Below are 27,560 nucleotides of genomic sequence, written 5' to 3'. Positions count from 1 at the left end.
CCAAGGTTTTATATGATTACAAAGAATAACAAACATAAAGAATAGTTACTTCTTGCCTTAATTACTGAGGTTTTATTTTTATCAATTTTCTACTTCGAATAATATATGCTTCATACTACTAATTCCATAAGGGTGATGTATTTTCTGGCAAATATTTTATTCCACCTTGCTCAAAGATAATATTTCAAGACTTGCAGTGTATGGACTTGGGGCCATTTACTAGTCTAATCGGTGAAACCAACAGTATTATCATGACAAGATCAAGTGAGATTATGACTAGTGTTATGCTCTTAGTAAGCCACATCAGTAGTTAAAAGTCTTATGCAAGCGAAGTTTCTATATGCCTCCACATTGTGTTGCTTGTTTATGATTATTTTCGACAAACGAGACAACAAATGGGCTACCGATGAGAAAAATAGGATCTTACCATGGTTTATAACTTGAATCACTCAATCACAGGACAAAAAGGGCACAAGCAAAGTCAAACTTCAGAAAGGTACAATAACAATACCAGGAAGAGCAAAAACACATGGGCCTCCTCATTAACAGATGAATGGGCTGCCAGAACTGATGATAATTCTTCTATAATTACTTCCTTGAGAAGAGCCTCATCCCTGTAAAGCACTGCAATCAAAGTAGAGTCAATGGTTCCTCTAATTTTCATTACACATAACAATGAGATACATGTTGATAGAAATTAGAAACAAGATTAACCAAAAGCATTGTTCTGCAGAAATCAAATGGTTCCTTTTTCATTACGATACCCAAATTAAATTCCTAGCAAGTTCTGAAAAGAAATGGGGAAAAAATTAGTCCTATCGAGTCTATTTATTTTTCTTACAGTTGTTTCTATGATGGGGCTAGTTGATATAAAACAAGAGGGAAAAGTTTAGATCACTCCTTTCTTCTTATGTTCAGCAACTACCTTTTTATTTCGTTTTCTAACTCAGGTTGGGCAGCAAGCTCTAGGAATATCTTCCTACTAACAAGGAGATTCAACTTGAAGAATCTAATACAAAAGGTTGAAATCTAGAGTAACTTATGCTAAGTCATCAAAAGGCAGTTGTATTCTCATCCTACCTCTCATTTTTATTGCTCTTCTTCTTGTTGGTTACATTTCAACATTTGGTTTCAGTTGACAGAGGCACCTCATACAATTTTATTTCATACTACTTACAACTCCATGCGTTTGGACCATGCAACAGTTTCTTAAAATAAAAGTAAGCTTCAAGAAATCTGATGCTAACCTGGACAAAGGACAGACAAAACGAACAGAATTATTTATAACAGCAATTCACGAGATACTTCATGTTATCAAGAAGATGCCATCCTGAAAATGAACGGATATAAGAGATATAAATAAAGCATGATATACTATAGTTGCAAAAATTCAGAAGTGGTATTATAAAAACATCTCGATCAGTCAGAAATGGAAGGAAAAGACCCTACATCCCTAACAGAAAATTTGTCCTTCAAACTGAGTGGAGGCTGCATCCATGCAGATGTATAAATAGAATAAGGTTCTTTTTCCCGGTTGGAAGTATGTCCCTCTGGATTTACAGCAACAGTAAGCAGTTTTGCAATACTAGTCCTAACAATCAAGAACAATGTGTGATTCAGACTTCCATGAGAATAGTGACAGACCTGAAGCTTGCAAATATACTCTATGTGTCACAAACGACTGCAAAGAGCAAGCAGACAGAAGAAGAATGTTACTATCTTTCTTATACATACATCATAAAGTTCAACTTATTAGATGGTCATCATTGAATAAAAACATAAGAAATCATGGGCACATATTACATACAAAGATTTTATCTGATTGCATCTCTTTCAAAGTCAACAAGCAACGCAAAACTATCAGTACATGTTTGAAAAATTGGAAATTTCACAAAAATTAGGAAAGTCAGCTACTGATGAAGATTTTTTTTACATAGTTGTCCAAATTGTAAGCAATTATGAATTCTCTCTCTAGTGATATTTGCTGGGAGAAAGAGTGACTGGTATAAGCTGAGTCTATAGTTCTATAGTCTATACTTATGACAAGCGATGCAACCTGCCAAACTGAAGGCATGTATTCCCGGAAAGAGATTTTCTTTTCTGCTTCCCTGTTTGGAGTTCTAAAATCTGTCTCGTCAACCCATTTTCCAGCAGTCCTATAGAACAATGAGTAACATCATTGTTACACTTCCAACTCTTAATGATGCTGATTGTTAAAAATTAAAAATCAAAATTTCCTATAGATGAATAGCTAAAAGAAAATCAGAAGGACTTAGGGAAAATTAATGCAGAAATAATCCCTTAGCTTTTAAGGTGCATCTACCTGTAGCAGCAACAGTTGCAAATCTATTATTTAAGCAACTTATCTGCATATGGGTCAGTTTTTAAGGAAAACAATAATCACAGACAACCCCATTCCACACACACACACACACACACACACATATATATATATATATATATATTTTAGTTTGCCTATAGTATGCAATATCTAACAAAAAAAGCAAACTACCCTAACATGTGGAACATTTAAAAGGTTTCTATCATGTGATAACCTGCACAAATCGTTTGTTGATGGTCCTGCCCCAAATACAGGTGGTTTTGTTGCTAGTACTAGCACAGGTTGCAGTTGCAAGAGCTTACGGATCTCTTCAACCATAATTTCTGCCAGACTTTGAAGTGATATATTCTTCCTGTATGATGATCTACTATTGGAAAACATGTCAGATAAAAGAAAGGAAGTAACTTAGGAAGAAAAGGGAAATGTTAAATACAAGTCAGCTTTTGATTGCACAGATGCTGCAAGGAAAATAATAATATAGGCAGGAAAGTAGATCACTGATAACAAGTATAAGGATAGCCCAAGTCCGCAGGGATATAATATGTGGATATGCATCAAAGAAATGAATATATGTGGCCACATCAGGTGCTTAGACGCTTGAATCAAGTGAGACTAGTGGTTGAGAAATTCAGTGATCTTAGAAAATTTTGGCTCACATGCATCATATGATAGCAAACATGTGAAAACTGAAATGCAGAGCTAGTGAATAGTGATTAAAAATGAATAAAGGATTAAGGATTATACCAGCAATGAGGTACCAGCATCAAATGAAAAGGGAACGGATACATTTACCTAGTATTTTCACTGACTGACATGGATTGGCGAAGTCGATCCATCCAATACAACGCTCCAATACTGAGTTGAAGTTGAAGATAGAAAAAGACCAGACACATTCCAAGAAATCATAATCAGCTTTTGCCACAGGCAAAAAAAAGCACTTTGTCAGAACTCAGAAGGTAAAACAGGTATAGCAAACTGTGCTCAGGTGAACTCAATGAATAGTGATAATTCATACATGAACATAATACCAAAAGTATATTAAGACAGAAATATTCTACGTTCTATTTTACAAATTGCAGGACTGTCTTAAGTTATTAACAGAGTAGGTCAGAACAAATGCCACTGAACAGTATTTGTAATCATGACGACATGATATGTGAACAGAACAACTGTAAACTCTATAGGTCACTCATTCCACGGTTCTTCTTTATTGAGAATGTTGAACATGAATTGAGTACTATGTCACTATATAGTGATATATATATATATATATATATATATAACTAAAAGACTATATGATTGGCTCTAATATGCTTAAGAATTAAGAGAATTTCATATGAGTGGCAGGGTACCCATTGTCAAATCTAGATTATGTCAAGGTTGTACTCACAATTATCATATCAGATAAATTCTAAAATGATGTGCCATCTACAATTCATTTGCACCATGTTAAATTATAGCATTTGATAAACTCTGATTTCATAGTTATTAGAACGGTATCCAAATTCGCAATGAAAGAATGCGCTACATAAAGAGATTATGTACATTCTACAGTATCATTACATAATTGAGCATGTTCCAATGAAGCCTTTACCTAGTGATATTGTAGAACATATCAGAAGTTGGGAGCAGTAAAGGTAGAAGAAGACCTATCTATCATAAGAAAATGGATACCGACACCAAGTGCTGCACTTTCCCGCTGAGATAGACATCGCATTTTCTGTAAAATTGATCATTTGTTAAAACAAGAAACTGAGCCAACAACAAGTTATCTTATTGCAGTTTTACATAGACTACAGCTGCAAAATCCATGGAAATAAAGCCTAAGTCAAAAAATAACACACTCTGCATCAATAATTAATTATTTCAGGACACCGTCTGTTGTTAAGTGTGTCCATGTAAACAAAGAATGTGATATTTAGCAGGGGGGGCACTACCTTGAGAGCAGCCAAGAATTCAGAGCTACTGTAACAACGATTGTACAAAAAACGCCTCATGCAAGCCAAAAGGAGTTCATCGTCAAATGGGTGATCCCGTGCAACCTTAATGTCTTTTCGCCCTGGGCCTTCATTTGTTCCCCAATAGGTATCATGCACTGAACCTGTGCAAATTAAACTAGTAATAATAATAATGATAATAATTTAGTGCGCCATAGAACAGCATTTCCTAAGCCAGATTAAAAACAAATAAACTGCAAAAAAGGAAAAAAAGAAAAATTCCAACCGCAAGTCTCCGTGATCCGATGCCTCAAAATTTGCGACAACCGCAGCACATCGAAGCGGCAATCGAGATCAAAGTACATCACCATCTTCTCCAACCCGCCGAAATGGATTCCCTTCCACTCCTTGGGGAGAATGCAGTGGACCACAGCCTAAGAGTGATATCTAAGAGGATGTTTAATCTAGGATAAATACGACGTGATCTCGGATCGGACTCTGATTGATATGTTACCTGGAGCAAGACTTGGGTCTTGGCGGAGTTGGAGGGGCCGGAGATCTCGACGACGTTGCCGACGCGAAGGGGGACGCGGTGGAGGGGAGGGAGGAGGACGAAGGGGCGCTCGGAGAGAACCCTAGAGAGCATCTCTTTGGCGCTCTCGTCGCCTTGGATCCAAGCTCGAGGGTCTTCCGCCATTGCTTGGGTTTACGGGGTTTTACTCTTCCTCTCTCGCCACCCCGCGCGCCAGAGTGAGGGGTTTGGAGAGAAGTTGGTCCGTGTCACTGTGCGTAGGCTACTAACGCTCGGAGACCTCAGATTGAAAATTATGTCAAAAACCTAAATACGAAGGGGTAATATGAAACAAAAAAATAACCCTTCTCTCCTGCACAAATACTTTGCGTAGGAAATAGTTTTATATACACTTTCTATATGCAAATTAGGCACCAATTAAATTTATACATATCTTAGTGTTTGCCTGTTTTGTTTGACACAAAGCAGGGATTACTTTAGATAAAAGAAATAATGTTGGTTATTTTCTATTTTAATTATCATATTGCTCTTATATGAGATTTATTAGTTCTAATATATTTAATGTAACTAAACAAATAAAATTCATCTCTACAATATAATTTTTAAAAATCATACTATCAATAAAAATATTTGATGACGATAATATAAAACTGTTTTCAAAATTATTATCATGAAATAAACTTTATATAATAATAATAGATAATTCCATTTGATGTTTTTGTGCTTAAAAACAAAAAAAAAACATATCATTTTTGTACTCATATTTTATAATAATATTTACTAGTTTATTGTAAGGACATATTTTTTATTTTGGATATATGAAGAATAAATTAGGTAATTACTGTATAACTTTATCACATATATTTACCTGTGATAAAATTCCTTATGTAAATAATTCTATTGTCTATTTTATATAAGATTTGATAAAGTGTGTAAAGCAGTTGCTTATTTACAAAGAGCGTATAAAAGATATCTAATTTATGAAGAAAGTATTCTCCAACCTTAGAAAGTCCAACATTACATTTAATTACGACAACAAAAAAAAAGTAACATCACCAACATCACTTTGGACAACTGACAATCACCACAACCACAAGCAAAGTTTAGACACATTATATGACAAAGATGCTTTTGGATGGAAACGCACACAAATATTAAGCCATCCATATGAAAAGTGCCACTTAGAGTCCAATGCTATCTATCCAATGCAGTCATGTAGTGCTCTCCACTTGCATGAACTCTTTCAACTGTCTGTTCATATTCGTCTTCTTCCTCTTCCTCCTCCTCATCCTCCGAGTCTTCCCCTGCCCATCCGTACCCCGTGAGAGCTCTAGATGGCTTCGGTCGAGACCTTGCTTCCTGGACAATCCTCAGAATTTCCTCACTGCTTTGGAGGGAATACATTGGGCCACTGTTGTCCCTCCTATAGTAAACAGCCTGTGCTGCTTCTTTGAGCTCTTTTGGGAGGCTCTTTAAGAACCATGGATGGTTCTTTATTTGCCTCACTGTGATCCTCTGCCAAAACCCAAGCACTCAATTTATATTCTATTTGGTATATATGGCACTGAAGATAATGTCATTTTTATTAGCAATTTTTGTAGGAATATAAAATATAAAAACTATTATTCTCTAATAACTTAAATTTTTAGAATAATTAGTGAGTTGACAATCTTATACTACTGAGGAAAGTACTTTTGTTTGTGCAAGCAAATCTAGCAAATGAGAGGTCGATTTGCGGATAACCAAACAGATGAATTAGAAATTTGAACACTAATAGAAATATGGAAGACTCCTTTTTAGCAGTTTTGATCATCACCTGGGTTGGATTGGCAGTGAAGATGCGGGAGATGAGGTCTCTGCATTCCTGGGATATGTGAACGTACTCTGGGATTTTATATCGAGCTGACCTTACTCTCTGCATTATGAATAGAACAAGCAACATGAATTGTAAACTTAGTAGGAGAATAATTATGGTAGAAGACTAGGAGGAGTATACCGCAATAGTCTTGAGGAAATTCCTGGGGTCTCTTCTATCCTCGAACGGATAGGCTCCTACCAGCATCACATACAGAGTTACTCCACAAGACCACACATCCGCAAGCTACACCACCAAAGTATTCCAATTTTTGTTAGTAACAGACTATTCTAAGATGTCACAGAAAAAGAACATCTAAGGAGGTTTCGAAATGTGTTAGTAAATTTTTAGTGTCGTTAAACTAAAGATGAACAATGGCGCTCTCGTGATGGAATTCTAAATTCACATGAGAATATCAATCATGAGTGGTGCAATAAACAAAAGCTATATTAAATCATAAGGCTGCAGCAAATTATCGATATAGATAACGTGAATCATATAAGGCTGCTATAAACCTTATACATAATATAATCAATCAACTCAAGAGCTTAAAGAGAGAAACTAGATATTGGTCTAATAGTATATATCACGCGTATAAAGAAGTTTCAATTCGCTACCTCTAGAAAAAGCTAGTTATGATAATAGATCAGATAATTCATCTACAGAACTTCAATAGTTACGTGATAAATTAAATAACTATAAAATATTTTGCTGCCAATTGGAGGCCCTATCTTTATTTAAAGCCTCCATTTTCTCGATTAGGATGTGCCACGTCAATCCACGCAAGGCAGTCGATTACTGGCGCAACCGAAGATTTTGATCATGTACATGTTAATGTCAAGTCAAGACAATTAATCCAGGAGGTTTCTAAATTTTATATTTTATATCTCTACGGAACAAAACAAATAATAAAAGATATAAGCTCAAACTGACCTTGCCATCGTATTCCCGTCGAGCGAGCACCTCAGGAGCGATGTACGCAGGGGTCCCAACCGTCGATCTAGCCCTCGATTGAAACACCGACGACTGTTTCCAATTTTAGTTTGATTCCAAAGTTAGTATGCATGAGCAAAAGATAGTTTTGATATGATAAAAAGTTCTGCAGAAAGGACCTTAGAGTAACCAAAATCACAAATTTTGAGCCTTGGTGCCGGGCTCCCATCCAGCAGAGTGTTCTCCAGCTTCAGATCTCGATGGCAAATTTGCTGAGATGTTTAACCCAAATTTTAATTAAATCTATCTACTTATTAATTTTCCTGTGCAAAAATTTACTCTTTTACCATGAAATGGCAGAAGCTAACTCCGGAGATGAGCTGCTGGAAGAAATATCTGGCCTACACCCAAAACAATAAAAATAAAAGCAGACGATAGCTTGAAAAAGGCGAGGCCATATTTTTGAGGTAAAAATTCGAAATTTCGAAATTTAAACCTCGTCTTCATGGAATCTCCCGGCATCGCAGATGCGCTCGAAAAGCTCTCCACCCGCGGCGTACTCCATGACGATCGCGAGATGAGTCGGCGTAAGCGCGACCTAGAAACCTCACCCAAAGCTTCCCAGAATTAGATTTTAAACTCGGAAAAAGAGAGCAAAGCACTAAATTCAGAGACGAGATCGACCTCCTTGAATCGGATGATGTTGGGGTGGCAAAGCGAGCAGTGGTTAATGATCTCGCGGTAGACGTTATCGTCAATCTGCGGGCACGAAGATTAGGGAGGGAAGGAGACAATCGCAACCGTCGGCTTGAGTTGGAGATCGACGAGACCCGAGGCGATCGAGTACCTACCCGGTGGCCGCGCTCGATGAGCTTGACGGCGACGGGCTCACCCGTCTCCTTATTCCGCATCAGCTTCGCCACGCCGAAGTTCCCCGATCCTATCTCGCTCACCGCCTCGTACTTCTCCATCGTCGTCGTCCTCTCTCTCTCTCTCTCTCTCTCTCTCTCTCTCTCTCTCTCTCTCACTCTTGAGATTTGGTGGATTTGGTGTTAGGATGTGAACTCGAGCGGGAGAAATGACCGCGGGTATTATATCTATATATAGTTCCTAATGGGATCTTTGCAAATTATTCCTCCGAGATTACTATTTTTGCATGTAGATCCTTAAAGATTACAATATTATACTCACGATTAAGTTACATTTTCACCCCCCCCTACATAATAGAGAGGTAATATTATATTAACATGTTTAACTCCATAAAGTGTAACTATTCCGAAAGCTAAATCTATCTAAGTGAAAGGAATCAATTAAACAATCAAAACTGCATCTCTCAAACAAAAGAATAAAAATTAAAAATTAGAAGATATTTTATTTTTCTAATAACATCGGTTTTATACTAGGCCGACACTCATGGCGACTAATCCAATGGACCAAAGCCGATAGTTAGAGGTGAATTCTTGAGTCATACTTCATTGGTAGAGTGCTCCATAATTTTCCCCATAAATACACTCTAAAATCAGAAAAATAAAATTTAATTTTTACAAATTAATCCACTCAAGATATTCTATTTGACTACAAAACATTGGATGGCAATTAGGATACGCTGTTAGGTATTATGTCATTTTAATGCAGGGAAGCATCATATCCTCTACAACCCGACTGTAGGAACTTCCTGCAGCCTAGGTGCTTGGCACTGTACCATTGGCTGCCAAATCAGTTAAATATTTTTTTAACCTTTTTTATTCTGACTGTTGGATGATTTGGAAACCAATTAAGGAGCTAATAATCAGTTGTGTTCTTTTTAAGCTTCATATAAAATAAGGTGACTTTGTGTGGAAAAATGGATACAAGCCATAATTTTCCACAAGAGACTTCACAGATCAATATAATAAGCATACTCTAAATATTAGCTTGACCCCCAAAACAATAAGTCTATACCAACTCGCCAGATTAGGATATTGATTTAATTAATTAAATGCGATTAGAAGGAGATATATTAGGTTATAATTTTATATATATAATTAAATATTTTTTGGGCATAACATTGGTTCCATGGTGTAGTGGTTAGCACTTCAGACTTTGAATCTGGCGACCTGGGTTCGAATCCCGGTGGGATCTTTTACAATTGTTTTGGATAACAGTGCTTAAAATCAAATGGATTTTTTTCGATTATCCCACAAAATTATTTTGATAGAAGATCCGCACGCAGATTCTTCTATATTAATTCAAACATTGATTCGTGGATTACGGCTTGAACACAAATTAAGAGACTATTTGATATAAATAGGTACATAATCGAGCCGAGTTTTGATCAAGATTGAGCTTAATTTTAATTAAGCTAGTTTCAAGCTTGAGCATAAATGGGTCAACTAATTCTACCAAGAATTCAAATCTATTCAATTCTAGATTAGATTATTCAGGCTTGAATTGAATCGATCTTGATTCAACAATGTGTATGCAAATCATTTGAATTATAAATAATACAAATTATAAAAGAAATCTAAACTAATAAGTAAAATAAATAAATTAATATACACCTTGACAAGTATTTTCTTCTATTGCACTCATAATATGATTGAAAAACTATAGTCCTAGAGTAACTAATATTATGAGCCTTATATTTAAATCTAAATATTTATATAAATTATATAAGTTTTAAATATTATATTATTATTGTTGAATCTTATCTAGTTGAGCTTGATCGGGCCAGATTCACCGATCAGTGCTAATGATCGACCTCCACTAATAATCTACAAGGATACAAACATACATGAAAATATATTTAGAGGATAACATTTAGATCAACTCTTGTCCGATCCAATAAGATTTTTATATAAGGTCTCAAAATGACATGTAACTAACACAAATAAAATGCCAAATCCTTTGAGAGCTTGCTCAAGCGCATAGCTAAAAAAGTAATCACAAGATCAACTGAGTCTGAAACTAATTGCTCGCGAGAATGGCCTCTATCTTTAACATCGTCTTGCATAATGGCGATGGCTATGGTGACAGTAGTGACCGTGACAATGGCTAAAATATTGATATACGGAGAGATTGAAAAAGAAACAGAGAAAGGAGTTTGGGCAAACTAACATACTAGGAAAATGAGGAGGAGCAAAGAGAGAGGGAGAGGAACACGATCAAGAAGAGATTAGAAAATAAATATAAAAAAACTGAGAAACCTTCGTATGGGAAGATGAAGAATCTCTCCCCCTTCTTTTGAGTCCGAGATAGCCTCTCTAGGAGAGGTAGGATTTTCTTTCCTTTTATTCTTTCTTTTAGACACTCCAGTAGAATTGCTAGGGTTGAATGTGGAATAAAGCCAAGATGCTCACTCCAATTATCCTACTTTTGACAAAGATATTTTGCCTTAAATTATTTCAAATAACATTAGTGAAATATATTGCTCCACATTTTTGAACATTTAATCCATGCTAATTTACTTGCTAATATTCTATGATGCAACCAGTGAAAATGCTTAATTTCATACCTTTATCTAAATTATATATATTAATGGTGATATATGTAAAAATATGTGAATTAGAGTAATTCAATCAAATCATTTTTACGCATGAATTCTGAAACTAATTACTGAGTAAAAGATAAATAATATAATAATTTTCTATACGTAAAATAAAATTATAAATATATTAAACTAAGAAAAAGGAAATAAAATTAATTTGACCATTCTTATTTCTCATCCTAATTATCACAACATAATAACATATTTTTATCGTTTATCGCATGATAAATCTCTACTTTATTCTTATCTTTATTTTTTGTTTTTCTTCTTATCCCACAGCCGATTTGAAGTTTGAATTCAATTTCAAAATTTTTTTTGCCACCGCCCACTAAAGTCCATTGGTTAGGGCCCCTAACTATATCTCAGCATGCTTAACAACCAAGTAAACGGCCACGTGTGATTACGGTATACCCATAAGAATCCTATTTGCTGTTCATTGTAAGAGTGTGGTCCAGCACGACTATTGAAGTCCACCTCCAAGTGTTTAGTAGTGGAAAGGCTCCTTTCTGCTCCAATCTTTACTCTTTTAAGCCCTTAGCCGACGAGAGAGAGAGAGATGAGCTCCGGAGCGGGAAACGCCGGGGACTCGAAGGTGGAAACGATCTCGAGATTGGCTCAATGGAGGATCGAGAGCTTTGGGCCCTGCTCTTATCGTCGATCCGATGCCTTTAAGGTTGGAATTTGGAACTGGTAAGTCGTAAAAATTCCATCTTTCTGAATCACTTTTTTTTGTTTAAAACCTTTTTTTTTCTTCTTTTCGGGTGGGGTATCAAATTGCCATGGATTGGTTTAGGTATCTATCGGTTGAGAAGAATCGGTACATGTACATCCGACTCTTCCCGGAGCCCTGTCGGCTTTCGAAGGAGCAGCCGCCAATTGCTCGATTTGTGCTTCGGGTCTCTAATCTTGGCCCTGGCCGCCGCCCTTATATCTCCCCAGGTATTGTTTCTTGTAATGATTGGCTTATTTCTTAGGTTGGTTTAGTGGATTGGTTTGATTCTTGATCTTGTTATGTAGTTATTTGGTTAAAAGATTGGGTTGTTTTGCCTGTGTATTGTAGAATTTATGTTAAAAAATTGGATTAGAATTCAGAATGCAATGGTGTTGTGAGTCGTCGCGTTTTTCCTGCAGGAAGTGGAATGGTGAAATATGTGTGGGATCAGAAGAGCCTGTTGTAGTAGTAGGTAGTATTTTTTTCTTTTCTTTTTAAGAAAAGCCAAGAATGGCTCTGTTTCATTATGAAACTAATACCCACAGTTGCATATACAAGTATAGTAGACACAAAACATAACATATACATCCACCGCAACCACTATGGTATTACCCTAGACATCAAAGATTACCACTAGTAGTAGGTAGTTGTTGATTTGATATCGCATGGATATATATATATATAGGTTTAATCAATGTATATCTTAGATTAATTTTAATTAGAGGATCTATGGACACTGTGCAGGGAGATACTGGAACGTTTAATAACATCAATGAATGTTTGTCTCTATTGCCTCAGAATCATGTTGGCTACATTCTTGTATCTCTTGTTTATGCTGCATCCATGTAAATAGGATATATGATTGGAATATTGTACATCTTTCGTATTTAAATTTAGGGATTGAGAGTTGTCATTCAACTGTATTTTTTTTCTTTGATTGTTTGGTTTACTCGGTTATTATATTTGCAGATCAGCAATAGAGATATGAGCTTATTCATGATTATTTATCTGACTGGCTAGTTTGTTGATTTGCAGTTCATGACAGACTGCTTCGTACAAGTGAAGACTTTGTTTGGCCAATCGATTGTACCTTTTATGGTCGTTTTGTTGTCGACGTAGAGTTTCTGGACTTGAAGATATCCTCTTACAATGCAAGTATTTTTCGTTTTAATGCCTCTAATTACTGCAGCTTTGATGTGTCGCTACTCTCATGACGTCGTATATGCCCTCCATACTTAGAATGATTCTACATTTTTAAAGACTAGTCTTTTCTTTGGGCTGATTGTTATTTGCCAAAAGTAATTGCAGGGTGGAGAAGCCTGTTCGATATGGCCTAATGAAGGAATGTTGCAGTCTCTTGCGACCGAAAGCACTCTGCGTTGCATCTCTCGAATGCTCACAGAGGGCATTCATGCTGATGTGACTATCAATACTGCTGATGGTGTTCTGAAGGCACACAAAGCCATCCTTGCCGCCAGCTCTCCTGTGTTTGAGAGCATGTTCCTGCATGATCTCAAAGAAAAAGAGTCTTCTACAATAAATATAGAGGACATGACACTCGAATCTTGCTCTGCTCTTTTCAGTTACATTTATGGAAACATTAAGCAAGAAGACTTCTGGAAGCATCGCCTTTCGCTGCTTGGGGCAGCAAACAAGTACGACATCGCCGACCTGAGGGATTGCTGCGAGGAGAGCCTCTTGGAGGATATAAATTCCAGTAATGTTCTTGAAAGGCTTCAGGAAGCATGGCTCTATCAGCTTAACAAGTTGAAGAAGGGTTGCCTTACATACTTGTTTGATTTCGGGAAGATCTATGATGTCAGAGATGAGGTGAATAGCTTCTTCCTTCATGCTGATAGAGAGCTGACGTTGGAGATGTTCCAAGAGATCCTTACTGTTTGGAAGCCTATATGATGTTTCTCCATGGTGAATTAATGGTGTAAATTTCGATATCATTATCTCCATGGTGAATTAATGGTGTAAATTTCAATATCATTATCTCCATGGTTTGACATTTGGAAAGTCTTGAGAAAATTTAGAATTGAGCGTGAGCTTGATACAATATTTTGAGCTTTCTCTACTTCCAGCATGTAAATTGCCTCGTTCTTAATGATCTGTGTTCATGTAAAGCTATAGTTATGCTATTGTTCTTAAATGTGAAGCATCACTGGTCAAGTGACAGTTTTGTTCTTCATATGCCGAAGGGTTCCAAAATAACATACTATAAGGACTGTCACTATTCATCTGTTATTATGGGGAATTTATACTCTATGCCTATTTGGACAAACCTCTGGTTCATCAATTATATGCCTAAAGGTTAGTTGCAAATACAATAATATTACTAATAATAAGTAAGTAAAAAAATAATAACTAAGAAAGTTTTTCCCTTTCTTTGGGTTTTCTTTTTTGCATACATATCCTTTAAAATATCTCTTTTAAAATTAATATTTATATATATACCCTTCATGCTATAGAGTCCTTGTATATATATATAATTTTTTTTTTCTTGGATAGATATCCCTTGGAGTTAATTACTTTTCTTCTAGTAAGTTATTAAGATTTAACTTAAGAAATAACCGAATAGACAACATATGTTTTTAAATAATATACATACAACATATACTACCTTTATAGAAGCAACCATGTAAATTAAAGTGCTTTTTTTTTGAAAATTTTACAAGTTATATTTTATATATTTTGTAATTCACATCTTAAGATTTTATAATTCAAAAATTATTTTAAAAAATTTATTTAATATGTTAACGTTATTTTAACTAACTGATATTAATTAAATTAATAAAATAACTTCCTCCTACATTTCTACTAATCCCACGGAGATGGAAAAAAAATAAAAGGACGGAGATAAGAGTAATTTAAATATTTTATAAAATATTTAGTATATTATAATAAAAATATTTTGTAGTTATAGAAAAAAATATTTAAATTACAAAATCTCAAAAACGAGTATGAATATAAATTAGTGAAAGTAATTTATAAAATTCTTATTTTTGTAAAGCCCAAAAAAAAAAAAAAAGAATCTTCATTTTCGAATATCGGATAATGTTACCGAATACTGATCAAAACTTTCCTCCGATTAGCATATGCTACCACATTCTTCTCCATTCCTCCACAGTCCAACTCTATCATCCTCCCTCCCATCCTCAAACAACTCCAAAACTAGGGTTTTCACATCTATCTCTCCAACTCCCGGCGACCATGTCGACCTTTAGCGGCGACGAGACTGCCCCCTTCTTCGGCTTCCTCGGCGCCGCGGCCGCCCTCGTTTTCTCCTGTAACTACCTCTTATTCTCTCCCCCGAATCTTAGGGTGTCGTTTCACGTCGATTTCTTGAATGCTTCCAGGCATGGGCGCGGCCTACGGCACGGCGAAAAGCGGGGTCGGGGTTGCCTCGATGGGCGTGATGCGGCCGGAGCTCGTGATGAAGTCGATCGTGCCCGTCGTCATGGCCGGAGTCCTCGGGATCTACGGTTTGATCATAGCTGTGATCATTAGCACCGGGATTAACCCCAAGGCGAAGTCGTACTACCTCTTCGATGGCTACGCGCACCTCTCGTCGGGGCTTGCCTGTGGTCTTGCAGGGTTATCTGCGGGAATGGCGATCGGAATCGTCGGAGATGCTGGCGTTCGGTAATTTTTCTTTTAGATTTTGTTCAACTCAGTGGATCTAATTGTCTGCAAATTGATCAATTCTGGATCGGAAATATTCTTTTGATTGGATGAAAGGTATATTTGCCGAAATAAGGATTGTTTAGTGTGGTCACAATTTATGTGCTATAATGAAATGCTCGTATTAAGTTACTCTAATAGCTTGGACTAGTACAATGGATCCCTTTGATGTCCACTTTTTAGTCCTCTGGAAAGGGTGATGGTATTACGCCGCATAATTAAGAGTGAAAGAGAGTTGCATTTGTTGACCAAATTAAACCTTTGTACCTTTTAATTTATCACTATGCAGCAAAAGAGGGAGACAATTCATGGATAAAAGAGAATAAAAGGAAGAAAACAAAACTATATAATCACGTCTCTCCTTGTTTTTCTCTTTTCCCTTGCTCTTCGTATATCATATAATCACGTCTCTCCTTGTTTTTCTCTTTTCCCTTGCTCTTCGTATATCTGGATTTTCTTAGTATCTCTCTGAACATTCTTATGATCTCTTGGTTCCTTTTACAATCAATTACTGTTTTATCTTCTACTTCAGAGATTTATTCTCTTTCCTTCTTGTGAAATATCTTTTTGCTTGATCCAAAATAATCTGTTTCATTATCTCCTGTTGAGCTGATCCTGATTGGAAAGCTTTCACTTATACAATCATTCTTCTGACTAATGAGGATGCTGGCTTGTGGCAGCTTATTAAATTTAGGAAGAAACTCTTCTTAGCAAAGATTTTTCTTAAGAATCCGTGGGGCTGTAAGACTCGGCTCTTCTTTCAACTTGAGTGTATACATTGAAAGCCTCAATTGCAAGAGATTAGGATCTTGAACTTCCCTATTGTGACTCAGGAGGGTTTTGGGAGTTCTCATCCTAGCTTGCATAACTTACAACATGCAATATAACTGTTAGAACCACCTCGAATATTTCGTGCAACTAGATATCATGATGAAATCATTATGGTAGCATTCAGGATGTGTTGATCTTTTCCTTGGATTACTCAGGTTCCACAATCAGAATCCATGTCAGATGATGTTTACTGCATTAATTTTTAATTGTCAAATTGCTTTGCTTTCATTCTAGTTGTTGAAACTTGAAACCAGAAAGAAAAACTGATTATACTCTTGCGTTAATTAATTTTTTATCTTGTAAGTTATATATAGTTCTATATTCATCCATCATGCTTGGTCACTAGATTTCTGTATGTTTTATGATAGAACCTAAAGTTAAATGTGTGCTCTCTTGGATCTAACGTTGTTTCATAATAACTCACCATGCTAAAGGATCTATTCACCATCCTTGTGTGTTCATTTCATGCTTATTTTCTGATTGTTATTGCCCTGCTATAATTTTGATTCAGATTCATGTAGAAATATATTTTGCTATCCAGCATCAATTTTCATATTAGAGTAACTTGTGCCATATTTTGTGGCTTTTTTTGTTGATTTGTTTCAGGGCCAATGCTCAACAGCCAAAGCTTTTCGTTGGAATGATTCTCATTCTCATTTTCGCGGAAGCTCTTGCCCTCTACGGCCTCATTGTTGGCATCATCCTTTCATCTCGTGCTGGTCAATCCAGGGCTGACTAAGACCTTGTTGCCTCATGTCTCCCTTGTGTGCTCTACTATTCATCTTAAAAACTTGGATAAAAGAATTTCTATTAGTTGATGTGATTATGCTGTGTTTCTTCTGAGAATTTTCCATGGGCAGTCTTAAAAATTAGTTAAATCTTTTCTTTATTATGACATCTTCATCTTGTAATTTGAACTTGCTATATTCTCATGCTTAACTCATGGCTACTCTTCGAGTGGGAAATTAAGAGAAAAAAAAAAATTGCATTGATTTGCCCACTATGATTATATATATAATTTATAGCCCGTCCGTCCACTTCGGTGCATAGAAGGCGGAGTTTATAAATAATTTAGGAAGATCGAAGAATGATAGCATTTGTCATAACAAAATTATAAGTGATTTCATCTCACTTTTTAATATCATTTTGTCATAATAAATTATTTTAATATCACTTTTGTATAAATCCTTGCCTACGTAACGAAGCTCGCTAGAATCCATCTTAGCACGTCCCTTGTCTTTGTAGTAAAGCTCGCTAGGGTATTAAATCTTTATCACTTTGTTTACTTCAATAAAACCTCTTTAAAGAATTTTGGATTGGAACAAACATGTTCCAATTTCCAAATAAGCAAATAAATTAAACCGCACTCATTAGGCACTAATATTTATATTTGATAAATTAAAAGCATTTTGAAAATTTGGATTCGAGCAAACATGTTCCAACATCTAATTAAATTTATAAACGAGTGACGTAATAGTGATGTGTTTTTTTTTTACCTCTTTTCAGATTTTTTTTTTAAATTTTCGAGTATTATAAATTGGCATTTATGTTTGATAAACTTAAAAGCATTAAAAAAAATAGATTAGAAGAACCCATGTTCCAACCTGTTAGATAAATAGGTTAGTGATGCAATAATAATGATGTGCCACTAACTCTTCTCATATTTTAAAAGTTATTTTATTTTTAAAAGCTAACATTATAAACTAGTATTTATGTTTGAACTAGGATATGCACATTCTAATTAGATTAGTGATGCTACAATGACGCGGCACTAACTTTTCCTTAGAACTTCTGAGTTACTCTTTGAAAGTCAACATTAATTATGGTGGACAAAATTAGAAGCATTTACATTGGAAAAGTAACAGTTGACTAAGGGAACACCAATAATTTTTATGCTAATAGGCAAATTTGACCGCTTGATAAGACCACGGTCTAACTCTTGACTTTTGATATTTTATTATCTATCTGGCCCAACAAATATAACGACAGCAACAAATATAACAATATATCGATTTTGTTATTTGGATTTTGCATCAAATTAGGAAATAACGACTAAATGTTTTCAAATTCTTTTAAAGTCTTATCCTTATCAGAAACCCGGATTAGTAGCAAAATATATATATATTTTTTATTACGGTAACACTCGTCTAATAACAAATGGACGGCGCTGATGTATTAATCGAGACAATTGGACGGCAGATGCAGCACACGAACACTTATCCAACACACCAGAATAACCGCCATTCACGGGTAGGATAAAACAACCTCGTCTTTGCCGACTTGATAAACCGACGGAAACAATTACTCCAACGCACGCCTCGTCTGACTGCCCTCCATGCATTTTTAAAGCAGGTGGGAGAGAAAAGAAGGGGTATCTTTATCGGTTTTGTACTTATTAGACATATTAAATGACCCACACGAGGACCAATACAAGTGACCCCACAAATAGAGTACCTTAACCGGCGGGGCCCACGACAAGAACCGGCCACGTAATTAGTCGGGTAGCTCGCGCCGAATCTTGAAGGGCAGTTGCGTCTTAAAAGAGAAAAATAACAAACGCGATTTGGGATTCTAGTGGCATATTATGTAATTAATGGGTCATTCGAGGGCCAAATAATCATCTATATGTTTGAAGGGGGGGGAATGGAGCCGGTCGATTTTACGAGTTCGGAGAGGGGTAATTTTGGTACAAGGGGAAACAAACACCGTAACAGAACCCGTGAACAGCTCTGTTCAAATGATCCCGTCTGGGGGCTTTCTTGTAATTAGCTGACAAGATTAGGGGCAGCGTTTCCTAATGTTTCTGTGCCGTTGCCCGACCTGAGAACGGCACTTCTTTGCTTCACTCTCTCTCTCTCATCTACGCCTCTATAAATACTTGGAGCCCGATCACCGTCCCGCTGCCGCACGGAGAGAGGAATCGGAGGGAGAGGGGAAGGCGGTAACTCTAGTGATTTTAGGGTTTATACCTTTCTTCTTCTCTTACGTGTTGGACCTCGCTGGAACCCTATCCATGGCGCCGATGGCGCAGTTGCCGGGGCCGGCAAAAGAGCCTAGATCAGTCGATCCGCACGTTTGGAGGGCCTGTGCCGGACTGTCGGCTTGGGTTCCTCCGGTTGGATCCGCCGTAGTCTACTTCCCCGAGGGCCACGCGGAACAGTGCTCCAAGCCGCCTGACTTCTCCGCCGGCGGCAATCCTGCAGTCCCATGCCGCGTCATCGATGTGCGATACCTTGCTAACCCCGATACCGAAGAGGTCTTCTGCAAGATCCGCCTGGATCCGGGGCTTTTACGACATCCTCCGCTGGCTCCGGCAGCGGCGGAAGGATCTGACGGCGGTGGCGGTGACGGTGGCGGTGACGGTGACGGTGACGGAGGAGTCGTTTCGTTCGCCAAGATCCTTACCCCGAGCGATGCGAACAATGGCGGGGGCTTCTCAGTGCCGAGGTTTTGCGCGGACTCTATCTTCCCGGCGCTCAACATGACTGACGATCCCCCGGTGCAGAACATCATCGTCTCCGACCTCCAGGGTGGCCGGTGGATTTTTCGACACATCTATCGCGGCACGCCGCGCCGCCACCTTCTCACCACCGGCTGGAGCAAGTTTGTCAACTTTAAGAAGCTCGTCGCAGGGGACTCCGTCGTGTTCATGAAAAACCAGGCCGGCGAGCTCTTCGTCGGGATCCGCCGCACCGTGCGCTTCTTTAGCACTGCTCATTATTTGCCCCGCAAGATGGAGGACAGTTCGGGTAGTGGGGAGGGGTTCTCGAGAAATGTCAGGGGCCGGGTTCCGGCTTCGACGGTGGTGGAGGCGGTGAAGTTGGCCGAAATGGGCCGCCCTTTCGAGGTGATGTACTACCCAAGATCCGGATCGGCAGACTTTGTGGTGGCGAGGGAGGTTGTAGAGGCGGCGACTAGTGTTCGCTGGACGCCCGGGATGCGGATTAAGATGCCGACGGAGACAGAGGATTCGTCCAGGATGACATGGTTTCAGGGGACGGTGTCATCTGTCACTGTCAGGGAGACGGGCCCATGGGCCCGGTCGCCATGGCGTATGCTTCAGGTAATTGAGTTTGCCATGTCTTTTGCCTTTCTTTTCTGCTTGAACTCTGCTGGATTCTTCTCTTCTGCTGTTAAATTTTCCTCTATTGTTTCTGAGACTAGAACATCAAATTCGTCTCCGACGGTTTATTTTTTTCTAGTAACCTTGAGTACCACTTTTTGGTCGCCAATATTATTATCTATGCAATTATCTTGGTTGGATAATTTTTTTCCCTCTCTGATGATATATAGACTGTCTAAAGTCAAGGTGGAGGGTTTATGCATGTATATCTCTCTACAATTTTGGTAAATTTCAGTGGCCCAATGAGAATTATTCTACTATTTCGGATAATTTCAGTGGCCCAATCAGAATTACCAATTAAACTTCAAAATATGTGTCCTGGATAATGGGGTTCCTTTCTGGAAAATGCTTTCTTCGGTACTTTTATTATTGGAGCATGTTCTGTAAAGATAACATACTATTTGCTAAAACTTTACCTTGTGACGAGAAACCTAAATGATTGGGATTAACTTGTAGGTTGGCATGATCACCAATTTTACTGTTCTTTATAATAACTAAAACTAAGCAACTAGTCATCTATTCAATCATCAACATGCTAAACGGCACTACCTTGGTCTCTATTATTCTAGTCTCAGTTTTTATCCCGATAACTCAAATTGATGTTTCGTTCTTAAGGGAGAAAAGTTGCAACTCTTTTCTGCTTTAGTGAGCATCTTGTGGGTATTATAACTGATCATGAATAGGGACTTTACTGATCAAATTGTTGATTTTTATTTCCCTTTAGTGTTATGTGAGCGGAAAGCATGTATTCGTCACATTTGAAGCCCGTATTAAGATGCCTAAGAATATAACATGCAAATGTTCTGTGACTCTCTCATTGTTTTTTTAGTGTTATTTAGTATAGGAGTGAGAAACATCATTCCCTTTTATGTAGAGTGCCAAAATCCACTTAGAGTTAGACATAGCTAAGGTTGCTCAACATAGTGAAAAATAGAGTGCTGGGGCCTGGGAGTCAGATAAGAAAGAAGTGCTAACTATTGCTTGGGCATCCATGTGGCATCTGCTGCAACTCAGTCCCGTGCTGAAGTGAGTTCCATATTTTGTAGGCTAGAAAGGACTTAGCTAATGTCTGTCTCAGATGATTATAGTCTCGGTCTGCCCATGAATTAGATGACCAGTGGAAAATGATCGCAACTGGTGAAACATTTGAAGATCAATTTTCCAAGATTTATGCTTTACTTGGATTTTCACCAAAAGCTCTGTGGTGGTCACTAGTTAGTGCTTAGTCTGACTCACTACTTACGAAGTCTTTAATGTTTATCATTCAGCTGTAGCCACACTATAGGAGGCAAGATTCTTTTTATTCTAACTAATCATAGTTTAGACTTGAAAATTGGAAACTCTGTAACAACTTTTGTTTCAACATATTTTCATATGCATTCTTAGCTTTTGGTTCTTTCACATGTTTGTATGTTGATCTTTTTTCTTTCTTGTGAAGTTATACGTGCAATGCTGATAGTTAATTCCTTGGACAGTCTATTGTAAGAATATGGCTTGTATTGTGGTAGTTACTGGCTAGTGCTTAGTCTGACTCACTACTTACGAAGTCTTTAATGTTTATCATTCAGCTGTAGCCACACTATAGGAGGCAAGAATCTTTTTATTCTAACTAATCATAGTTTAGACTTGAAAGTTGGAAACTTTGTGACAACTTTTGTTTCAACATATTCTTTTTCATATGCATTCTTGGCTTTTGGTTCTTTCACCTCTTGTATGTTGATCTTTTTTCTTTCTTGTGAAGTTATACATGCAATGCTGGTAGTTAATTCCTTGGACACTCTATTGTAAGAATATGGCTTGTATTCTTTTTTTCTTTGGTATCAGGTAACGTGGGATGAACCAGATGTTCTGCAAAATATCAGGAGTGTAAGCCCTTGGCAAGTAGAATTGCTGACAACCACCCCTCAGATGCAATCTCCATATCCTGTCTTGAAGAAACTCAGGATGTCAGAGAGTTCTCAGATTTTCGGTGATGGAGAGGGTAATATGGTTTTCCATATGAGGGGATTAGGTAACAATAACATGGGGGATCTAACTTCTCAACTTCGCAGTTACACTACATTTCCTGCTGGCATGCAGGGAGCCAGGCATGAATCCATCTGTGGACCTAGTTTGTCTAACATTTTACCGTTGAATGCAAATCGTGCTTTCTCTGATAGTAGATATGGTACTGATATGGGCCAAAACATGAATAATGTGCCCAATAACATGAATATTGCTAGTGCAAGACAGTCACAGGTTTCACGCTCACCGAACCAAGGGAGCATCTTGGGCTCTGATGCAGAGCCGTTAAAAGCTCCAGAAGGGGGTATTCGATTATTTGGTACGCTGATTACAGTAGGGAAGTCTGGTGATGAAAAGAATGATGCCGAAGAGAACAAAGAGGAAGCCCTCTCACAATATTCTTCTGTTTCAGAAGAGTAGTTACTTAATGGCCACCATGATGGGTAATGCCAAAGAACTTCTATAGAAGCTTGTTCTCTCTGGCTCGTGATTATTGCATTTCCATTGTATAGGTATGAATAGCTGGAAATTTGATTATATTTTTTCTATGCTTAAGTACTTAAATGAATAGGATGCATAGATTTTAAATTCACTATATCATCCTGCAGTTCAAATTGATACAGTTACCTTACTTTAGGCTCGACCCATAGATCTGCATCTTCTAAGAATTGTGCCCATGTTGCAAGTAAAAGGATTTTTTTTCCCTTTTTGAAGTGGAAAGAAGTGAAGTTCCTGTTTAGCAAGCTCCTAAAAGATTGGTAATGTGAAATCTTATACCAGTCCTTGGCGAACTTTGCTAATTTTGCTTGAACTCCAGATTGGTTGCTGAACTTTGCATGGTTCACTTAATTGTTTCTGTATATCTGATGACTGGTATAGTATTAGGATGAAAGTGACTCAGTTACCTAAATTTGGAGATGTAAAACATGGTCTTAGTTCCTGAGTCTTTTGACAAGGATTTTAGACTTGTGCTGCTAATTTTAGTCTGATTGGTTGCTCTATCGATGTCAATGTTAAGATTTATTTTTTCTGCTAGTTGACTCTTCGATGTTTTGAATCACGCACTTGGTGTGTTTTCACTGATTAAATCAATTACTCTGTGCTAGTTCTTTTTGTAATCCAGTGAACGATTTGATATCTTTCTTTGCAGGTTTCTTTGACAGGGCCAATGTGTGTGCTGCTTCTTTCATTTCGGGGTTCCCTCTTAAGTGCTGTTCTTGATTTTCTCTCTGGTTTAAAATGATTGTGACCACTCCCCTTGACTCCTTCAGTGGGCAACTTGTTGTCATGCTTAGCTGACATTTGATTTGTTCTTCTTTGATGCGTTAGTTTAGCAGTGTGATTTCTCTTTAGGTTCTATTATGTAGTTTCCATTCAGCATTTGGTTTATTGCTTCTTGATAATTTTGGATATTATTCTCTTTGAAGGATATCTCACTATCTACTTTGACAATCTTCTTCGTATTCTGCATTGCTGTTTTAATATCATTTCATCATCTTCTGGCTCCTCGCTTGTAAATAGTTTGGTGGCATGCTGTATTCCAAGTAAGTTTGCTACCTTTATACTCTTATCAGCATAGCAATTAATGTGCTTGTGTCTCCAATCGTATTTCCATTCTATGTAACTTATTGTTTTCAGCTAATATAAGAAGGCTTGGATCCATCCAAGAATCACTATTTATATATATATATATGTATATATAGCCCAAAGTGTGAATGTACATTATATATCTACCACATTACATTGAAATCTAATATTCACTTAGCATGATTAACTACTCTCCATCACCACCGACACTGGCATCTGGTTGTAGATCTCCTCAAAGTTCTGATCTAATCATTGGGCCCCTCCGTGTCTTGCTACTGCCAAGAAGACCAGACTGCATCATTGCTCTCTCCTGTACGACTATCTCCATTCACCAATCCAGGAGACCAGCAAAGAAGACTAGTGAGTACTCGAAAACAAAAACAAAAATTCAATGATGCACTCAAGATAGGATAGGATAACTACATAGTAAACAAGTAGAAATGTTAAAAATAAATAAAAAAAAAACAATTGGACTCAAAAGCCATGAGCCATGGTCAAATATCAAATTGGGCGTGAGTATGCACGTGTATGCACTTAACTTTATCTCTTTGTCCCTTTGTTAGATTCCATGTCTCATCACATCATGCACCGTTTGACTGAAATGAAATCTTTGTCGCCTCCATTCTCTCGCACGACAACAAAAGAGAGGAACATAGATTCTAGTAATAATGTTGTTGTAGGACGTTTTAAAGGGAAGCAGATAGTTCGATTCGATGGACTGCTCAACTGCCAAGTTCTTTCACTGAGTTTTGCAGTAGATTCGCTTCTTTCTAAAACAAACTCGTACCTTTCTTTCCAAGGATTATATTTACAAATTTTCATACTAGCTAACAACAGTAATTAGTTATTTAAAACAAGTTCACCTCATACTATATGACTATTTTCCTTTTCTTATCCCAACGAGGATTGATATTTATGATTTGATATATATAATACTCATAACTACTATATCAAGACCTTCCAAGGTTACATCTTTTCACACGTCAAGCCTATAGCTTTTACCCACACACAAAAAAAAAAGCTAGTCAAATTGGCCTAACGAGGGTTCCCTCGTCTCTCTCTCTAGTCTCTCCTTCCTATAAAGGAGAAAGACTGCCTTTATTCCAATAGGTGGTCAAATCCATTTTATAAATCCCAGTCATGCCTTGTACTACCTTAATAGTAGTCTAGTATGGTAGAGAACTAGAGATTAACTAACCCTCAACATGATTAGCAAAACTTCCAATGCTCTATTTAGCTTTATTTAGTTGCCATTAATTCTTACAATCCACAACTAACTAGCTGTTCTCATCTCTCATGATCATCCACACACAGGCTAAAATATATACTGCAGTAAATAAGCAAAACACTTACAACCATCTATAAGTTTCCATTGCAATGACAAACAAGAGGAGCCCAAATTTGTCAAAACTTAAATCTATTTAATCTTCACAAAAGTTTCTCTCTCTGTCGAAACATATCAAGCATAGAGAAATATCTTAAGTCTTTATATGTCAATCTGCAGTAGTGGTGGTCCTCCTCCTCTTCCTCCTCCTCCTCGTTAACATTCTTATCCAACCTCTCCTCCCTTTGGCTCCTTCCACGTTGCTCCCTAACTCGGCATGGCACGTGGCTGCCTTGTTGGACCTGCTCCATCTTGCCAGCTGGAGCAACTGGCCAATCTGCTTCCGCCACCTCAGCCCGCCGCCGTGCTTGCCTTGTTCCACAACACTCCTCACTTTGTTGCTCTCCTTTCCATTATTGGGTGGTTTGATGCACGTAGCCTTCTTGGTGTTCTTATCCCACAGTGCGTCTCCATTGTCGCCGAACTTGATTGATATGAAGGAATCTAAGCAAATCATATAAACAGTGCTTGTTATGTTGCATTTCCATTGTGTTAATAGGAATTCTTCTATTTAAAAAACTGAGTAAGAACAATTACTTCATGTTTGGAAGGATAGAATAGAAAAGAAAGAAAAATAAAATAAAAGGAGAAGAATAATTTTTCTTATTTGGTTGAAAATTTTAAAGAAGATTATATCCGAAACAAAAAATAGTCTCTGGTGATCATTTTTTTTTCTCTCTAAAAGTAGAGTCATTCTTTCTCTCTTTATCGCTTATATATCTTATACAAAAGATGAGAGAAAATTATTTTTTTTCTCTCTCTCTTATTCTATCCATCCAAATCTGAACCTCTTTTTTTAATTCTTTTTGCTCTAGAATCCAAATTTGGAGATAATAGTGAAGAGGACACTGATGTACGATTATTGACCAGCAAGCTAACTATCTAAGACTGCAGCAATCATTGAGCATGATCTTTTATTTTGTTCTTTAGGTTACAAGAGAATTTTTTTAAAAAGAATTGCTACCAGACATATGACTTTATACTTTTCAGTGACAAACTACAAACAAAGTAGTTTGAAAGAGAAAATTAAAGCAAAAAAAAAGACTGGAAAAAGGGACAAAGCTAAATACAACTAAAATTAACAATTCCCATTGCATGAAACCTCTCTTGGTTAATTCTAATGGTTGCTGAAATCGAGTTTTTTTTTTTTTTTTTTTAAAATTCTGAAATGCTAACTGTAAGCATATTAAGTATGAAATAGTGTGTAGCTATGCTTCAATGGATCAGCCTAGCCCATTGTTGAGCAATAAAACAGAAGACAAACTAATCAAAACTTTATTTCTAAGAGGAGAAAAATTGTTGAAATTAAGGAATCTACCTTCGAGGCTTGCGACGGAGGCTTCGTCGGAATCGTCTCCAGCTCTCCGGTGCCGCGGCTCAGGACGTAGAAAGGAGCCTAAAGCAAAAACACTGGACAGGGTGATGCTCCTATTCCTTTGCCTTCTGTTGTTGTTTGAGGGGAGCTGGCCTTGTTTGGAGGCCAAGATGAGAAGCCTCTCTTTCAAACAAAGAGCACATACCCCTACAACCACCTCATTTGGATGGAAGTAGCAACTTGTGTTATCTCCTCCATTGGCATTCATGTCTCTCTAGCTAAGTTGGAATGGGGGGAGAGAGAGAGAGAGAGAGAGAGAGAGAGAGAGAGAGAGGAGAAGATCTGGCAAGTGGAAAAGAAGAGGAGGAGGCAAATATAAGAAAGAGATAGATAAGTTGGGTAGGTTTTGACTCTTAAAGGGGATCACTTTTTGAGATGAAAGTTGAAGCTAAAAAGTAAGTGAGGCCATGCACTACAAGAGATTAAGGAGGCTTTATTTGTGAAAGATGACTGCGAGTTAATAGAGCATGGTCCACATGAGGACATTCCCAAATCTTAAATGCCAGAACATTTACTCTCTCCTAATCTTACTGTTTCTTTTGTTCTTTTCTTTGCAGTAATTCGTTATGGAAGTATCTGAGATTGCATCATGAAGCAAAAGAAACTAAGGAAAGGATAGCATGCCTTTGTGGGCCTATCTTAGATCAGCACTAGTATTCAACTGATCCTACTTTGGGTGTAAAAAAGAAAAGGAAAAACAAGAAGAGATTTGAAAACTAAAGATCACAAACAT

The 27,560-nt window shown here is 37.3% G+C and overlaps 6 protein-coding genes and 1 non-coding gene across 18 annotated transcripts; 4 read left to right on the top strand and 3 right to left on the bottom strand.

The window, feature by feature from the left end:
• Positions 1–407: 407 nt before the first annotated feature.
• LOC140785657 (DNA repair protein XRCC2 homolog) lies at positions 408–5,105 on the bottom strand. 11 transcript variants are annotated; one of them, XM_073133605.1, is made up of 11 exons: positions 4,793–5,105; positions 4,565–4,712; positions 4,279–4,442; positions 3,991–4,061; positions 3,134–3,196; positions 2,556–2,705; positions 2,057–2,156; positions 1,645–1,681; positions 1,450–1,550; positions 1,248–1,330; positions 408–624 (listed from the first exon to the last, which is right to left on the bottom strand). In XM_073133605.1, exons 1-10 carry the CDS (start codon positions 4,973–4,975, stop codon positions 1,307–1,309), a joined length of 1,041 nt encoding a protein of 346 aa, XP_072989706.1. In that variant the 5' UTR covers positions 4,976–5,105; the 3' UTR covers positions 408–624; positions 1,248–1,306. The 11 variants fall into 11 exon arrangements, with proteins under 11 accessions (XP_072989706.1, XP_072989708.1, XP_072989714.1 ...); XM_073133607.1 differs by having other exon boundaries at positions 408–614; XM_073133613.1 differs by lacking the exons at positions 1,450–1,550; positions 1,645–1,681.
• Positions 5,106–5,771: 666 nt separating this feature from the next.
• On the bottom strand, positions 5,772–8,674 carry LOC140787411 (serine/threonine-protein kinase SAPK4-like). The gene is made up of 9 exons (XM_073136310.1): positions 8,450–8,674; positions 8,283–8,357; positions 8,095–8,196; positions 7,946–7,999; positions 7,778–7,870; positions 7,599–7,691; positions 6,807–6,911; positions 6,627–6,725; positions 5,772–6,325 (listed from the first exon to the last, which is right to left on the bottom strand). Exons 1-9 carry the CDS (start codon positions 8,567–8,569, stop codon positions 6,005–6,007), a joined length of 1,062 nt encoding a protein of 353 aa, XP_072992411.1. The 5' UTR covers positions 8,570–8,674; the 3' UTR covers positions 5,772–6,004.
• A 973-nt stretch (positions 8,675–9,647) lies between these two features.
• Positions 9,648–9,719, top strand: TRNAQ-UUG (transfer RNA glutamine (anticodon UUG)). The gene has a single exon. It is a non-coding gene; the product is annotated as a tRNA-Gln (tRNA).
• Positions 9,720–11,611: 1,892 nt separating this feature from the next.
• LOC140787714 (BTB/POZ domain-containing protein At1g21780) lies at positions 11,612–13,965 on the top strand. The gene is made up of 4 exons (XM_073136803.1): positions 11,612–11,814; positions 11,918–12,063; positions 12,872–12,987; positions 13,145–13,965. Exons 1-4 carry the CDS (start codon positions 11,681–11,683, stop codon positions 13,748–13,750), a joined length of 1,002 nt encoding a protein of 333 aa, XP_072992904.1. The 5' UTR covers positions 11,612–11,680; the 3' UTR covers positions 13,751–13,965.
• A 969-nt stretch (positions 13,966–14,934) lies between these two features.
• Positions 14,935–17,243, top strand: LOC140787528 (V-type proton ATPase subunit c1). Its single transcript, XM_073136496.1, has 3 exons — positions 14,935–15,128; positions 15,199–15,484; positions 16,961–17,243. Exons 1-3 carry the CDS (start codon positions 15,053–15,055, stop codon positions 17,091–17,093), a joined length of 495 nt encoding a protein of 164 aa, XP_072992597.1. The 5' UTR covers positions 14,935–15,052; the 3' UTR covers positions 17,094–17,243.
• A 1,938-nt stretch (positions 17,244–19,181) lies between these two features.
• LOC140785540 (auxin response factor 17-like) lies at positions 19,182–23,933 on the top strand. 2 transcript variants are annotated; one of them, XR_012108476.1, is made up of 3 exons: positions 19,182–20,417; positions 22,302–22,993; positions 23,632–23,933. XR_012108476.1 is itself a non-coding variant. In XM_073133418.1 (3 exons), the coding sequence occupies exons 1-2, from the start codon at positions 19,368–19,370 to the stop codon at positions 22,899–22,901; spliced, it is 1,650 nt and encodes a 549-aa protein (XP_072989519.1). In that variant the 5' UTR covers positions 19,183–19,367; the 3' UTR covers positions 22,902–22,924; positions 23,632–23,933. The 2 variants fall into 2 exon arrangements, 1 of the variants encoding a protein (XP_072989519.1); XM_073133418.1 differs by having other exon boundaries at positions 19,183–20,417; positions 22,302–22,924.
• Positions 23,934–25,365: 1,432 nt separating this feature from the next.
• LOC140787749 (uncharacterized) lies at positions 25,366–27,115 on the bottom strand. The gene is made up of 2 exons (XM_073136843.1): positions 26,771–27,115; positions 25,366–25,896 (listed from the first exon to the last, which is right to left on the bottom strand). Exons 1-2 carry the CDS (start codon positions 27,033–27,035, stop codon positions 25,562–25,564), a joined length of 600 nt encoding a protein of 199 aa, XP_072992944.1. The 5' UTR covers positions 27,036–27,115; the 3' UTR covers positions 25,366–25,561.
• Positions 27,116–27,560: the final 445 nt, after the last annotated feature.

The sequence above is a fragment of the Typha latifolia genome, chromosome 4 (genome assembly GCF_019914945.1).
Source record: "Typha latifolia isolate L0001 chromosome 4, TyphaL0001v2, whole genome shotgun sequence".
NCBI classification, from domain to species: domain Eukaryota; kingdom Viridiplantae; phylum Streptophyta; class Magnoliopsida; order Poales; family Typhaceae; genus Typha; species Typha latifolia.
The sequence above is the reverse complement of the archived record's forward strand: the minus strand, read 5'-3'. Positions and strand labels throughout refer to the sequence as shown.

Bases quoted from the DNA above. Each gene is read 5' to 3' on its own strand.
- LOC140785657 (XM_073133604.1), bottom strand. From the start codon at position 4,975: ATGGCGGAAGACCCTCGAGCTTGGATCCAAGGCGACGAGAGCGCCAAA. The intron at 3,197-3,990 runs GTCTTCTTCTAC...ACTTCAACTCAG, and splicing joins CATTTTCTTATGATAGATAG to TATTGGAGCGTTGTATTGGA. The intron at 2,706-3,133 runs GTAAATGTATCC...TTCCAATAGTAG, and splicing joins TCAGTCAGTGAAAATACTAG to ATCATCATACAGGAAGAATA.
- LOC140787411 (XM_073136310.1), bottom strand. From the start codon at position 8,569: ATGGAGAAGTACGAGGCGGTGAGCGAGATAGGATCGGGGAACTTCGGC. The intron at 7,871-7,945 runs GTAAAAGAGTAA...TAAACATCTCAG, and splicing joins TTAGCTTCTGCCATTTCATG to CAAATTTGCCATCGAGATCT. The intron at 6,726-6,806 runs GTATACTCCTCC...TTCATAATGCAG, and splicing joins ATTTCCTCAAGACTATTGCG to AGAGTAAGGTCAGCTCGATA.
- LOC140787714 (XM_073136803.1), top strand. From the start codon at position 11,681: ATGAGCTCCGGAGCGGGAAACGCCGGGGACTCGAAGGTGGAAACGATC. The intron at 12,064-12,871 runs GTATTGTTTCTT...GTTGATTTGCAG, and splicing joins CCGCCCTTATATCTCCCCAG to TTCATGACAGACTGCTTCGT. The intron at 12,988-13,144 runs GCAAGTATTTTT...AAGTAATTGCAG, and splicing joins TGAAGATATCCTCTTACAAT to GGTGGAGAAGCCTGTTCGAT.
- LOC140787528 (XM_073136496.1), top strand. From the start codon at position 15,053: ATGTCGACCTTTAGCGGCGACGAGACTGCCCCCTTCTTCGGCTTCCTC. The intron at 15,129-15,198 runs GTAACTACCTCT...GAATGCTTCCAG, and splicing joins GGCCGCCCTCGTTTTCTCCT to GCATGGGCGCGGCCTACGGC. The intron at 15,485-16,960 runs GTAATTTTTCTT...GATTTGTTTCAG, and splicing joins GTCGGAGATGCTGGCGTTCG to GGCCAATGCTCAACAGCCAA.
- LOC140785540 (XM_073133418.1), top strand. From the start codon at position 19,368: ATGGCGCCGATGGCGCAGTTGCCGGGGCCGGCAAAAGAGCCTAGATCA. The intron at 20,418-22,301 runs GTAATTGAGTTT...CTTTGGTATCAG, and splicing joins CGCCATGGCGTATGCTTCAG to GTAACGTGGGATGAACCAGA.
- LOC140787749 (XM_073136843.1), bottom strand. From the start codon at position 27,035: ATGAATGCCAATGGAGGAGATAACACAAGTTGCTACTTCCATCCAAAT. The intron at 25,897-26,770 runs GTAGATTCCTTA...TGATTTGCTTAG, and splicing joins CTCCGTCGCAAGCCTCGAAG to ATTCCTTCATATCAATCAAG.